We start from the raw sequence: 14,691 nt of genomic DNA, 5'->3' as shown, positions 1-14,691 counted from the left end.
TCAGCAGAGCAGAGGGGCAGAATTCCCTCCCTCCCCTGCTGCCCACGCTGCTCTGGATGAGCCCAGGACACATTTGGCTCTTTGGGCTGCAGGCATGTGTTGCCAGCTCATGTCCAGCCTAACAGGGTAGCAAACATTTACAAAATGGAAAAAAGAATGCCAGGAGTGCTGTAGCCTCTGCTTTCATCCCAGTGTGCAGCTATAAAAACAATTTGTAGTAACAGCAAATGTTATTCTGTGCCTGTTGCTGAGACATGTTTTGCGCCAGTGAATGCTTGAGGACTGGAACATGAAGTTGACGAAATTCTTTCACTGTGATGGAAACCAGTCTTGTCATTGTTGTTGTCATCATGCTGCCTTGTGTCTTGTTTTTCCCTTGGGGTTTTTATTAGAGGAAGTTTTCAGCAGCCTCTGATTCAGCTGTAGAAAGTTATGTCCTACAAAGGAGACCAAGAGCAAAGCTGTCAAGGTCTCAAGCTAGGAAATACAGGGGAAGCCTGTATTGGTGTGGGCAGCTTTGCTTTGGAAGTCTGATGTGCTTTGCGTGCACTGTAATTTCCTAAAGAATGCAACAACACAGATCTGGTTTTGACTGTGCTACTAATTTACAAAGACCCTGATTAAAAGCTTCCTGAGAATTGCATAACTGTACTGTCTGTAGTGCTTTGGGACACTGATCTTTTATTTTTTGTTTCTTCTCTATACTAGTTATGTAAGGATAAGTGTTTTTAGAAAGATCTCAGAAAATCAGTGAAACAGTGACCCTCTGCAAATATTAGGCTGAGCTTTCTTGCTAATGCTTTTAGGGTCTTGTGCTAGGGTTAAGTCAAATGTCCATCAAATTCAGCAGTCTAGTGAGACTGCCAGAAAGATAGTGAGCTTGAAGAAATTTGACCCAAGTCCTAAAGTGTTCTGATCAAAAAGTTTTTAAAGTCCTGTTGGTTGACTTGCCAAAACCTGAAGTAGCCCTGGGATCTGGCAGTTGCTCGGCAGTAATGCGTCAGCAGTGGTGCTTCCTGCACTCCTGGCCAAGTCCAGATAAATGGAAAAGCCTGCATTTTGGAAAGTTTAAACGTTTCTTAAAATACTACTCTCCTTATCTTTGAATTTGAATAGCATGTGACTATATTTCAGAGAGACACTTTTGTCCCCTTTTTCAGAAAGTGGGGTGGGGTGGATTGTATTTGGTGTTATCTAGACTGTGGGACATGCTTGATAGTGTTTATTTAAAATCTCCTGAAAATTGACGGGAACAACGTTAAGAATGGAAAAATTATTTTCACTGTTTTTTCTACTCTGGGTTCTTAGTGCGTCAAAATATTATAAAGTACGGGTAGCTTACCTGACCTAAGGATGCCCAAGTTCATTTTATCTCAGTCAGCTGTGTAATCTGTGTCCTTTTTTCCTTCATAAATACTCATCTCATTATTTGGGTGCCATGAATAATGTTACTTGTCTCTATTTACACTTTTGTTTTCCCACTGCAGACTATGCCCCACACCTGTTGCTTTCCTTTGAAAAACACATCTCTCCAACATGCATGGTTTATGATGCTAACTTGCAGGCATTCTTTAATTATAAAAGGATATGTGGTGATCTGTCAAGGGACAGTTGTCTCTAAATGGATTAAAAGAAGCTTACATGGTTTATGTATGGGCTATGCCCTTCACATGCTGAAAATAGTTCAAGTTAGCTTGAACTGGCCACATAGTGTATTTAGTACCCATGCAGGTAACTGGTTATTTTCCTAAGCTCAGATAGTTAGTTTTGCACCTCTGTGTATGTGGGATGTAAAGAATAGGGAAAAAACCCCCAGAGAAGTGAGTGAACTGACAAGTGTTGTTAGATAAACTGTTCCCAAGCTCCAGCCCTCAGGAAAGAATGAGACACTGATTAAATAAAACCTGTCCTCTGCCATGCAAGTTCTCAGCTGTTGAGAATCAAAATTTTAGTGTCCTGACTCATCAGCTCTTGCCACCTTCCTCTAGTAAACAGTAAAATGAGAATAAATTAATGATTGGCTGTTTGGAAAATAAATATCTTCCTGAATGATAGTGATAATGTCATGAAAACATAACAGTATAAGAAAGATGCTGTGTTTGGTAATGCTGGGAAAAGCAGGCAGGTTTTCAGGTATAAAGTATTTTCTAGAGGTCTGAAAAACTGCTAAATACAAATTGAGTACCACCGCTGCACCACTGTGAGTTAAACTAGATATGTATCTGTTGCAGCACCTCATGTAAAAGTGAGCGGTAGCTGCAGAGTTGAGTGTCCAAGTACGAGCTGAATTTCACAGCTGCGCTGTTTTAAGGGCTTTTTTCCACACAATTTTTTGAATAATTACTGCCTTTGATAAATTCCAGGATATTGTCAGTAGAAAGTCATGTCTGTGGCACAAAACCCTATGAGGTAATAAAAACACATACTGTGCCTGTCAAATATTACTCACTTTGGCTATGAGGCAAGATGAAAGTAATGTTTGCAGCATTGTGACAGATCTCAACAGGCTTTGTGATGATCAGATGTTTTCCATCAGTGATTAGCTGCCCACAAAAGCAACTTAATTCATATGCTCTAAGTGTGCTGTGACTGTTACCCCCTAAGTATTTTGAGCTGAGAAGGATAAAAGGTTTTTTTTTTTTTCAAAAACTAGATAGTGGGAAAGGAAAACTTCATAGTTAGTGAGATCAGTTGGAGTCAGATGGGCTTATTAATTTTTCTCTTCTCGCATGGTTGTTGCAAACAGCAGAAGAATACGAGGACTTTGCTTTATGCACCTTCACTTAATCATTGGGTTCTTGGACAATTTATTGACTGCTGGAATGAACTGTTAAAGATCTCTGCTGCTTTCTTGCTTAGCTTTTGCAGAAAACAAAATAATTTCCAGCTGCAGCTTATAGTGTGATAGTTTATCTTTGACTTGTCTCTCCCTTCAAGGCATGGTGAGATGTGTTGGACAGGTTAACTTGAGGTCTTGATACACAGTTGAAAGGAAAGGAAAATACAAGAAAACTGCCAAACTGAAGTGTTAGATATCTAGAACTATAGCAGACAGCTATGTTGAGACATAAATAGCTTTTCTCAGCATGTTAGACCTGTAATACATGTTGCTAAGCCAATGACCTTAAATATATAACCATATAAACAATACATGGAAATGATAAAGTGCAAGAAAAGCAAGGGTCTGTAGTGGAAAAGTTAACAGCTTCTGGCAAGTGCGTGCTCATTAAATTGATACAGTAATAATTCTGGCATGTGGTTTTTAGTGCTTCAGCTGTGCTGCCCACAGCCAGTGCTACCTGTGGTGGTTTTCCCTTTGTGAATGGCCTGTGGAAGCCCCTCAAACATCTGCTGCAGTGAGGGCTGGTTCAGGTGTGTGCTGGTATTATGTTAGGTCATAGGCTGGCGACAGCAATGACAAAACTCTGAGGATCTTGTGACAAACAACTGGGTTTATTGCTCAGTGCACCATTTTATAGGGGGTTCAGAATTCCTGCGCTTGGACAACTGATTGGTTGGGGTCTCTGCACCCCCCAGCTTGCTGGACAATGCTATGTCTGCATTTAGGATTGAATGGGATTGGCTGGGGGTTCTCTCTTTGGGTTCAAATCCATCTTAGCATTGCTCACCTCCAGGGACTTTGGTGCTGTTGAGTCAGGGACGGATGAAATGACTCCATGTTTCAGAAGGTGAAAAAGAGATCCTTTATTAAGAGGTGGTGTCCTTTTTTTAACCAGCATCGCTAAGGTGAAATCTGATTGATCTCAAAGTAAAAACCTTTCACACTATTGGTGAACTATGAATAACACACTCTGAAGGTACATATCTCTAAACAACATGAACAGAAAGAGAGATAATAATTGTTTTCATTCTTCCTCTCTAAGTTTCCCAGGCCTGAAGCCTGGGAGAATTCTCTTTGACTGAACTGAGAATCTCCACAGGACTTGTTTATTTATTTTCTGTAATGAACTGGACTTAGCCGAATTGGATTTCTGTTTAAGACCAGATTTATGTTTCCAGCTACAGACCACTGGCTGCAGAGTCCATGTGGTGGAAAGGCCCCTGACAGCCTTTGTGGCACTTTTCCAGTCAGGTCCTGTGCTCATGCTCCTTGAGGATGAGTATTCATCCCTTGCTCTGGGGTGACATGGGAGGGAAGAGAGGGGTCTGAGAGGCTGAGAAGGACAGAAAATCGACTGGTTTGCTGCTGGGTCCCACTGAGAATTCAGACAAAAGCTTAATGATATTCCTGACCTTAATGGGAAATAATTGAACCCATAGTGTGTCCCGTTGAAATGAACACAAGTTTATCCTTTTAAAAATAGATTATCATTATCTTTCTTTATTAGTGACTACTGCCATGTCCCTGGCTTTTCTGGAGCAGTCCCAGGCTCAATGGTTTCCCAACAGCCCTGCAGTTGTGGTAGGCTCTCCACATGTCTGCATATTGCAGTTAGGGTGATACACAGCTTGAAACACCAGAGATGGAAATTCATAAGCTGAATTATTAGGTTGTTCCTGGTATCACCTGAAGTCAGGAAGAAGCAGGAGGTGGTAGGGCAGCTGAGATTTTGCCAGATTTTGGGACAATACTTTTCGAGTCTGAATGGGTGACACCACTTCCCATGCTGCTGACCTAGTGAAGGACAGGGCTCTTGGCTGTTGCTGCCTGACACCTCAGAGAGAGTTTTCATTGCATTTGGTTAATTACCCTTCCACTGTCCTTCTCAGACTTCCTGGAAGTGATAAATGGGTGAGCTGCTTTGTAGAGGAGAGGTGTTCTTAGTTCCCAGAAGAAGTAAAATATAAACTAACAGCTCTCTAAATTGCCAGATTCTTCATTTGAGGAAAAAATGCTCATTCCCACACACATGCTTAAGGGAAAAAAATAAAAACCAAATAAGGACATGCTGGGAATTGGGGAGCTGTTTGTGGTGAATTTCCAGTTAAAATAGATATGATTACACTTTTGAGTTTATTTAAACAAAGGAGGTAATTTAAAAGGAGGTAATTTAAACATTAGTCACCATATTGTGGAAAGCACTGGCCAAAATAATTCAGTGCTTAGTTTTAATTTTTTTAAATCATTACTTAGATTTGATGACAGACTGAAGTCAATGTGAAGCTGAGCCCCTTTTTTAAAGTGTTTTGGAGGACTGACTAGATCTGTGAGTTATTTAGACCCATGCTTTTCTTTAAGATGTCTGTTTTTAAAGGTAGCTTGCTATGTTAAAATTATAAGCACTGATAAAGAAAATCAAATGTGTAAATTATAGTTTATTAGAAAACCAGATATAACTGTTTTATCTTGTCGCTTGCACTTAGCTGTTATGTCAGTACTATTACTTAGCAAGACAGCTTTAGGGAAGGCCTAAAGAAAAGAAAAATGTAGTTTCAGCAAGGCATAACTGATAAAAATTATCTTGATTATTTAGTCATGCTGAGCTACCACTTGTATCTAGGCTGCTTTATGACTTTTCTAAGGCAACTGACGACAATCTGCCATACAGGATTGTAGGGCATTGGCCATACTTGGTACTGGGGATGCTTGTACCTGTCCAGGCTTTAGCTGGGGGAGTCATGGACAGCTGTGTACAGATGTGCTTTCCTAGTCAGGGCTAGCCATAACATGGGAACTCAAGATTGCTAAACTTTCTGCCTTCCTGGAAGCAAAAAACATGTTTTTAAAAACCTCTGACAGAAGGTAAGTGAGATAAATTCCGTGGTTTTTTTTCCTTAGCTTTTTGTTTGGTTTTGGTTTTGCTGTAATAGAATAAAATATTATCTGCCTGCACTTAAATTCTCTTTACAAATGTATTGGTAGGGTTGCCACAGACCACAGGAATGAGACTATGAGGAGTAGTTGTCTTTGGGAGGTCTTAAAAACAACTAAACCTTTGTGGGTAGGAATACCAAAGCAGAGGGCAGCTTTTTTCTTTCCTAAAATATCAGCACTGTTTATTTTAACACATAATGATGAAATCACAAACCTTATTTAAATTTAAGAGGAGAGACCTAAATTTGATTTGGCCAACTATCAAGCAGCCAGAAAAGCAAGAACATAACTTTTCTTTCTTTTACCTGACCTAGTGCTTCATTGTACCCTGCTGTGCTGGGGGAGGCACACTATGAGGATGTGAAGTATTCTATAGTGTAAACCAAATGAACACACATTCTATTAATTTATCCCCTTTCAAACTTACGGAAAGTGTAGCATCTGTTGAGAGTGACTCACAAACTAGCTCTGTTCTAGTGCCCAGCCACCCTCTGGGTGCAGCACCAACATTTCCGCTCTTTGCTTGTAATTAACACTATTTGTCATAATTTGGTATGTTCAACTAAATGTAACCTAGCACAATAAACTAGAACAAAGAGAATGACTGATGAAATAAAATGTTGACAGCCATCTCTTAGCAACCACAACGACCAGAGTACAGATTTGAAAACATTGCTGTTTCTTAAGGCAAAAAGGAAAGAAATCTTTTTTTTTTTTTTGCAATGACTGCTACAGATTCCAATTTTCATTGAGTTCTAGTTTGTGATGATTTTGCTGCCTCTGCTTTTCCATGTGTTGGGCTGTGAGCAGGTTTGCCATCTCAAGGCCACAGATGCTTGCCCTGGCAAGATTGCTGAAGTGCTGATGTACCAAGTGATGTTGCCTGGGGCACTGTGTGCTTCTATAAAACCGTGAGAAGCACAGTTGTATGTTTTTGTATTAATGTATGCAAGGAAACCATTTCTGAAGCTGTGTAAGTTGAAGCAAGATTAACAATTTTCCTGTTCTTCTGTTGTTGTGAGCCAGAGCAAAATTGGTAAGGAACGAATTATGTCTGTGATGGAGAAGGGGCTTGTGTTTAAGAAAGGAAAGAAATATATTTGGATTGTTCCTTTTTCTGTGCTTTAAATTATGTCTATGTTTGTTTTTATTCAGATAACCCCTAGTGAAAGTCATGGCTTGTTATATATGTTAAATGCTTTCTGCTTGTCATCTTTGTTCCACGAGTTGGCTAATTTACAGAAAGAAAATTTATTTAGCTTTCTCCCCCGTCAGTTGAAGTAAAATGAAGCTAACCAACAGAACTGCAGACTACAATGGCAAGACCATGAAAAATTCAGGTTTTCACAAGGAAGATCTAACCAGTGGCTTTTCAGGGATGTAGCATCTGCTGCCAAAACTGTCTCCTGATGATTCACCAGCTAGGGAAAAGGAGTTAGCTTTGAAAATTAGAAGGGCAGGATGTGAGACAGGAAGGGAATCCTTCCTCTCTTCCATCCTTCTGTTAGAAAGGTTTAGTTCAGAACAACAAATAAAGTTCAGAGGAAGTTTTCCATCATTGACTTCATTTGGTGGACTTGGCAGTGTTAGGTTTATGGCTTGGTTTGATCTTAAAGACCTTTTTCAACCTGGATGATTCCATTACTCACTGAAGGTGTTGCAGCTTCTTGTTGTTCTCACAAGAGTTTGAACAATCCTTCTGCTTACAGAAAATTGAAAACATCAAACACAGCAGCTATATTAGTACTGGAGTTGTGCATTCCCCTTGTTTATAGAAGAGCTCGTATAAGCACAGTTACCTTCTTGTGACTTCCCCATTGAGTTCTTCATCTGCTTTTTCAGTTATGGGTACATTACAGTCCCCTGACTAAGGGGGTTTAAATGGGTGGGGGATGATGGGGCTTTAAATGGAGTTCAGAAGAGACAGCTCTGACATGTTCTTTGGATTCTAGGTTCAATGAAGATTTAGAGGTTTAGTGGCTGAGGGTTTGCTGCCATAATGTTGATTATTGAGATAACAGTGTTGCCATTGATGAGCAGTCTTTGGAGGTGGTGTATCAAATTGTACTTACTGCAGAAGCATGAAGAAGTGTAGTTTTAGCTTTAATAATGTATTTTTCCACTTACTTGTAACTATAGAAGGATTCTGTCAAAATGCAAGTGTCTTTTTTTTTTTAAACTGGGTGAAATACTTGGAAAATGAATGCATAATAGGGGAATTTAAAGAATGAATAGTTTTTGCTGGGCCTACTGCTTACAGTCAAGAGTGGACTAATTCATTTTCCTAATAAGGCTGCTCTGGAAGTTGGAATGTTTTGAATTACATTAAATGTCATGAAAGTATTCGTCATAGAGGATTGTCTTGTGGTATGTTTAGACAGCAAATTTGATCATGTTTGGTCAAAATGAACTGTTTACACAAGCTAAATATAGCTGCTTTTTTTTTTTTCCTCCAATAAAAAAGAAATTACTGAATTTTTCACAGTAGAAGCTGTGCAAAAATTGTGCACTTTCATTTTCAGTAATAGTGTGTCAGTAAGCAATGACTGCAGCTGCTGTTTTTGTTGTTTATAATAATTCTTATGAAGTTTGATACAGTAATCATTTGCCAAGGTCTTTTGTGTGAGTTGTTTATAGTAAGCCTAAATACTGAGCTCTTATGTCTTTGCTTTGTTTGTATGTTATTGAAAGTATTGCATAAACTAATATGCTGAACTGCTAGTTCTAAATCATTCAGAAAATACCATGCTTCAAGCCATTCTGCTTTTTCTAGTAAGTAGTAACAGGGCAAGTGTGTCATCTCACTCTGAAAACTTTAATCATCAGTTATTCATACATTCAATGGGACCAAACTTGCATGAAATCCTAATATGTTTAATTGCTAGGTGGCGAGTGAAGTGCTAACAGCGAAGGAATATGCATGATTCTGCAGTTTAATTACTTTTTGGCTGTGCTGTTCAGTGGTATCTATGAAAATATTGTGGGAAATAGCCCTGAAGGAAGGATTTTCTTAAATCTGTGTGTTGGATGTGTTTTGCTTTTCAGCTTGAAATGTGCATTTCCTTTTGTACTGTCTTGTCTAACCACCATGCATTTTTCACATTATGATCTTGGTAGCTCAGTTTGCTGGGTGAGCATTTTCCTTTTACAATATGGGATAAATCACAGATTTTTTTTAGTCTGATTATGGTCTGAAGTCAACAAGGCCAAGTTAAACTGTTTTCAGTATGTCTGGGGCACACAAATTTATGTCCTTGGTTCAACTATGTTTGTGGGGAAAATGTTATGTTGTCTGTCTGTTTGAAAGGAACGTCGTGAACATTTTGGTTATCAAGATTTTTTTTCCCCACCCTTTTTTTTCTTTTTGTATGATATTTTTGAAGATGAATTTTGAAAAGTATGTCTTCTGATCATCTGGTAATAGTGGCATGAAATCATTTTGACTCAGTGCTGTGTTGATGACTATAGAGCCAGTGTAATCCATTCCAAACTCAAGTTTTATTATTTTGTCAAAAAGAAAAATCAATATGTTCCTTTTATGTGACTTAAACAAAAGTCCAGCATTAGCAAAGAGAAGATTTTTTTCTCAAATGTGAAATGTGGGAGTTGGCTTGAATAGTTAATATCATCCTAATTCTTCCTATTGGTCCAGCTTGATAGATACATAAAACATTTCAAGTTACTGTATTAAAAATTAACAAGCGTACCTAAGGTAGAGATGGTCTTAAGAAAGAAAGAAATGTTTCCATATGTATTGGCATTATTTTCTCCCTTCTTGTTGCTGTTGTTGCTGCAAATTGACAACTCTGCAATTAGGAGTGATTAATGATGCACCCCGGCGCTGTGAGGGGCCAGAGGTCAGGCTTTCACAGGCTGCACACTCTGTGGGAAAGGAGAGAAGGGACCTGTTCCCCAGAGCAGACAAACCCTCTCTCTGTTGAGAATTGCTGTTGATATGCACATAGTGTGTGTCAGCAGCCATGCACGAGTGGGGAAGGCCAAGTGCAGAACATCATCTTCTCATGCTGTGCATTTTTTCCTTTATTTTTTCCTTCTTCTTTCCTTTTCTTTTTTCCTCCCTCCTGTCAGCATGACACCTGGATTATATATATTTCCCGTTTTTGGAAGGTAGATACTGAACTTGCATCAGGATTCCTGTTGCTGGGATCTGATGAGGCCTGAGGGCCAAATGAATTCGAGGGAAGGAATAAACATTGTGAACAAAACAATTAAGGGAAAAAAAAAGAAGACAGAATGAAAAATTTTAAAAAAGACTTGTTAAAAGGAGCAAGTGTACCTAATTCAATTGTAGCTGTCCATGTTTTTCTGGTAAAAACTGAAAAGCTGGCTTATGCAATAGAAGAGGTTTTAAAATTGTAGCATCTGTTAGCTGATTTCCAGTTAAATGAACCTTTTTGCCTCCCTAGCAAATTGTCTTTTGGAAATGAGAACTCAGCTGCAGTTTTCCGAAACCTTATTCAGAAAATGTGTCAAAAATCCAATTTTCTATGAGAACAGCATGAAAACACTCAAGTGTACCAGCAGCAATGTTTGCAAACAAAATGTTACTGTATCAGATTTTTTGCTGGATTTTTAATATTTTTTTTTATTTTAGTGCATGTGTGTGTATTTCTGCATATAAGTATATGCAAATCTGAAAAAAAACCTCAATTGAATGAGATGCTTTTTACCTGTAACACATTGCCATTTCAATTTAGATATAACAAAATCTGTCAATTCTTTATCTACTTAATCCTTTCCATGGCCATACTTCCTTTCCTTCCCACCACCCCACAGTAGTCTCAATGTGCCCATTGTTTGGGAGAGATTTTTTTGCCACCTACCATAGAATTGTAGTGACATTAACCTTATTTTTGAAAACCAATGACTGTGTAAAAATTTTTTGTATTATTTAACTCGCCAAGTTCTTTGGGAGGATTTGTGTTATTCTAAAAGGAAGTATTCTGTTTTAGGCCTGTATTTGGGCTATGCACTATTTAAAATATAAATATTGATAGATTGATAAATTGATGAGAGCTGTGAAATTATGTGACAGTTTCTTGTGAAAGAATAAAGAACAGAAAGCAGTTTGGAGTTGAAGTCTGAAGTGAAGATATAGAATTATGAATTTATAAATCTAATAGTACTTAATGCTAGATGCTAGACTTCCTAACATTGTATCTGAAATTAATTAGTTCAGTTTTGCCTTTTTGTTGTATTAACAACAGTGTTGTAGATTTAACTTGAATACTTCTTGTTTCCTATAGAGGAAACAAAATTAAATATTTTATGGATGGATGGATGGATGTGGTGAACAGTGAAATGCTTAAACATTAAAAAATATTTTTACAATTATGTTTGTTTTTTCTTTTCCAGAGTGTCTTCTATACAAAAACCTGATCATTTTCATGTGACAAAGGTATGTTCATGATCAGAACCAGGAGATGTAGCATGTGGCACTAACTGTTACCCATCTGTCAAACCCTCTTGTGGATAAGCACTGGCATTCAGACTTTCAGTATAATGTGCTTGTTTTCCATTGTTACATTGAGAGTATTGCAGCATTTGGATCTTTGATTACTTTTTTCCCCCTCCTAAAAAAGAATATAGAGGGCTGGAAATTACTTTCAAAAAGAAAAAAAAAAAAGGTGAATAAATGTTATTCTCCAGCTCTTGGAACTTTTTTTTTTAAGGTATTGTGGATGTTTTCCCTCTGTACCTAAGAGAGAAACAAGCAGGTAGAATTTTTTTGGCACTGTTTTTTAAAATTTTTTGTGAGGACTGGTTTATTTTAATGGACACTGAAATCTTTGAGAGAAGTTTATCCAAATACTAAAATTTCAGAGAACAAGTCCCCTCACTTTCCTTAAAGACCTGGAGAATTACTTGTTCTTGAGCTCTTCTAATTTTTTATTCAACAGTTTCAAAATCCTTTTTCTGATGAAATTGCTGTTTGCAAACTTGAAAATACTTATAAATAGCCTGTACTTGAAAAGCCTCTCCAGTGGACATAATTAATGTATAGTACATTACTGTTCTGCTGACCATGACCTTTAAAGGCCAGTTTGGGGACACCAATGTTAAAACGTAGTTCCCAGCACAGAACCCCAAGCAAACAAGAAAATCAGGTTTCTTGAGTGTATAATCTGACATGGGTGTGTGGAGACTTCGGGGATAATCAATGTGCTCTCCTTCTGCTCTAAAAGGTCTTAGCAGCGGATCAGTGTGTGAGCACTTGCACATTCCATTTGTGTATGGGGAACGTGCATATCTCAAATTGGGTTTGAGACATGGAATGTGGATTTTTCTACAAAGCTCTGTTTTTTTCCACATGACTTACCCACTGGGTTTTGCAACAGAGCGGTTTCTCAGTTTCTTGTGAGTTTGATTTGTGGAGTGTCTGTTTTGGATATGGCAAGAGGAGCTAGCGTTGTGGAATTCCATATTGATTGTGCATGTTGGGATCTTTCCCTCTCCTGAGATGCACGGCTCAGGTTGTTTGCCCGTACATTTCACGGCCGCACTCTTGGTAAAGCTTGCTTCTGTGCTTCACGCCAGGTGGGTCATCTGCCCCGAGAACAGCTAAAAATCCCTGCTGAGGAATGTGCATGTGTTTGCCGTGGTTGTGTGTGTCTCTGTTTTGTTTTTCATCCCACATAGGCAGAACCTACCGAAGTAGTTAAGCCTGTGCCCATTGCCTCTGCTGTCGCTCCCAAAGCCACTGCCACAGCCAGCGTGGCTTTCAATAAGACACCGAGGCCGTTTGGAGCTGTAGCCTCCTCCAAGGTCACCTCCATCCCGTCACCGTCCTCCGCCTTCACGCCGGCGCAGGCTGGAGTGCATGCTAACGCCAAGCCTAACGCTGAGCCCTGGCCGCCTGCGCCGGCCGCTGCTAAACCTGCAGTTCCTGTCCCACGGCAGCACGGCGCCGCCGACGGCGCCCAGGACGCAGCCGAGGGGCCGCGACGAGGAGGCAGAGACAACCAGGGGGAGAGTAAACAGCAAAATGGGTAGGTGGGATTTCGTTTTTTGCTGTGAGGGTCTTTCCTCACAGGAAAAAAGCCGGGCTTGTTTGAGGGCCGAGGAAAACACAGCTTGGAGGAGTTGTTTACTCCTCAGAAATTATTTTAAAAGTTATGCTTCAAAGGGCACCAGCAAGACTTATGGTGATGGTTTTTCTCCCGAGTGACATGTCAGTTTATAGAGTGTCACGGCCAAATTGAACAAGGACCGTGGAATGCTTTACATGATGTGTTCTATCACCACGTTCTGGACCTTACAACAAGCCTGGTGTTAATTTCGATGTCCAATCTCACTGTGTATTTTGACACCCAATACAGTGACTGAAAGCAGCAGGCACTCAAAAATGCAGAGCAGTCTGTCAAGAAGGGTCGGTGGGTGCTGTGATGGCCGGGAATGAGACGCTCTGGAAGAACAACTGTGACCCTGGCAGAACCAGTAGAAAAATGTCCCAGAAGGGAGGCAAAGAGACAGATCTCACTAATTCTCTACACAACACAGGGGAAGCTTTAAGATGTTTTCTAGGAAGCTGATGGGGTTAAGTGTTTTTTTTGCAGTGCTATAATATAAATACCTCAACTTTAAATTTGACCTTCACCCCAAACAAGCAATGCAGATTTAAAACATGAGTAATTTCCTTATTCAAGTAATTGTTTATGTCAAAGTGGGCATGAGAGACATCAGAACATTTAAGGGACTGTTAGAGACATAAAAGGCTTTATCTCGTGTAGCATCTAGACTAGTAAACAATAGATTAGTAAACTAAATTGAGCCCAGCAGCAGTCCTGGGAACTCAGACCTGCAGCAAGGTTTTGCCCGGGGTTGCTTTGGACTCTCCCAGAAATTCCTGGGCAGAGTTTGGGAGCTGTAGCACCTCAGAGACTGGTTCCCAGTGCCTGCTGTGCTTTGGGGAGAGGAGGAGGCTGGGCATGAGCAGTCCCATGCCACTTGGCCTCTGGGACCAGCCGTTGAATTAAGTAATAAAAAGGGCAGGATTGGAGCTGTAGGTTTCTCTTCAGTTTTAAGAATGAGAAACCTGGGCTTAAAAGCTAAAAGCTGTTGTTACTATTTCCCATTGCACAAAAGAAAGGGACTGGAAGAATAAGCCTTGTGCCTCTCTTCTCTGATATTCTCTTAGTGTAGAAAGTATATGAAGAACCCTACAGAGACGTAAGCATCCATGCCAACTAAAATACTGACTGAATTGCAGTTTCAGATGAGTTTCTTATGGGATAAAAAAACCCTACTTCTTCAGGTACTTATTCCCTTTATGTTGTAGTACGAATATTTTCCATGTGTTGGACTCATAATGCAGCCCCTATGCATTTTATATTGCACTGTAGCCATGGTGACTTAGAGCCCTTTCTTAAACAGATGATGGCAGGAATCCACTCTGCAAAAATGGGTTGAAACTGAGAGATCCCAAGGACTTGCTCACTGCTGGTGCAGCTGTTGAATACACTTGGCAAACCCTCTCTTATCTTTCCAGGAATACTGTTTTAGCAAATAACTGTGTAAGGAGTATTCAAAAGCAGCAATTAGTACTGAAAAAGAGGAACAATAGCAACAAAATTAAGTCTCCTGGAAGGAAGCGCTGCAGGCACAGAGTAAGCACTTTACAATCAAGATGGGATGACTGGGTGAGCACTGCTATGTGCCCTACCTTACTTACAGGATGAATAATACCATCAAAGAGGATGAATAATCACAGCTGAGAGGTGAGGAAATCCCTCTCTCACTGTCAGCCTCGTGGATCTAGTTTAGAAAAGTTTGAAAACATTTCAGATTTGTAAAAACCGACTTTATACTGCAGTCCTTCTTACAATATGGTGTTTGGGCTAAGTGTCCTGCAGTCCTAAGGCACAAACCAAAAACGAGTGGACAAACCCACTAAG

At 39.7% G+C, this 14,691-nt stretch overlaps 1 protein-coding gene across 6 annotated transcripts in view; it reads left to right on the top strand.

Moving 5' to 3' along the window:
* Positions 1 to 14,691, top strand: part of PDLIM5 (PDZ and LIM domain 5) — a 125,694-nt gene that overhangs the window by 58,476 nt on the left and 52,527 nt on the right. For 4 of the 6 annotated variants that reach the window (XM_064711049.1, XM_064711050.1, XM_064711053.1 and 1 more), the window contains exons 4-5: positions 11,153 to 11,195; positions 12,437 to 12,786. In XM_064711049.1, the coding sequence (XP_064567119.1) occupies positions 11,153 to 11,195; positions 12,437 to 12,786 (393 nt within the window). The remainder of the gene's footprint in view (positions 1 to 11,152; positions 11,196 to 12,436; positions 12,787 to 14,691) is intronic. The other 2 variants (XM_064711051.1, XM_064711052.1) reach the window with 1 other exon arrangement.

This window comes from Zonotrichia leucophrys, chromosome 4, assembly GCF_028769735.1.
Source record: "Zonotrichia leucophrys gambelii isolate GWCS_2022_RI chromosome 4, RI_Zleu_2.0, whole genome shotgun sequence".
NCBI classification, from domain to species: Eukaryota; Metazoa; Chordata; class Aves; order Passeriformes; family Passerellidae; genus Zonotrichia; species Zonotrichia leucophrys.
This window is presented reverse-complemented; position numbering and strand designations above follow the sequence as displayed.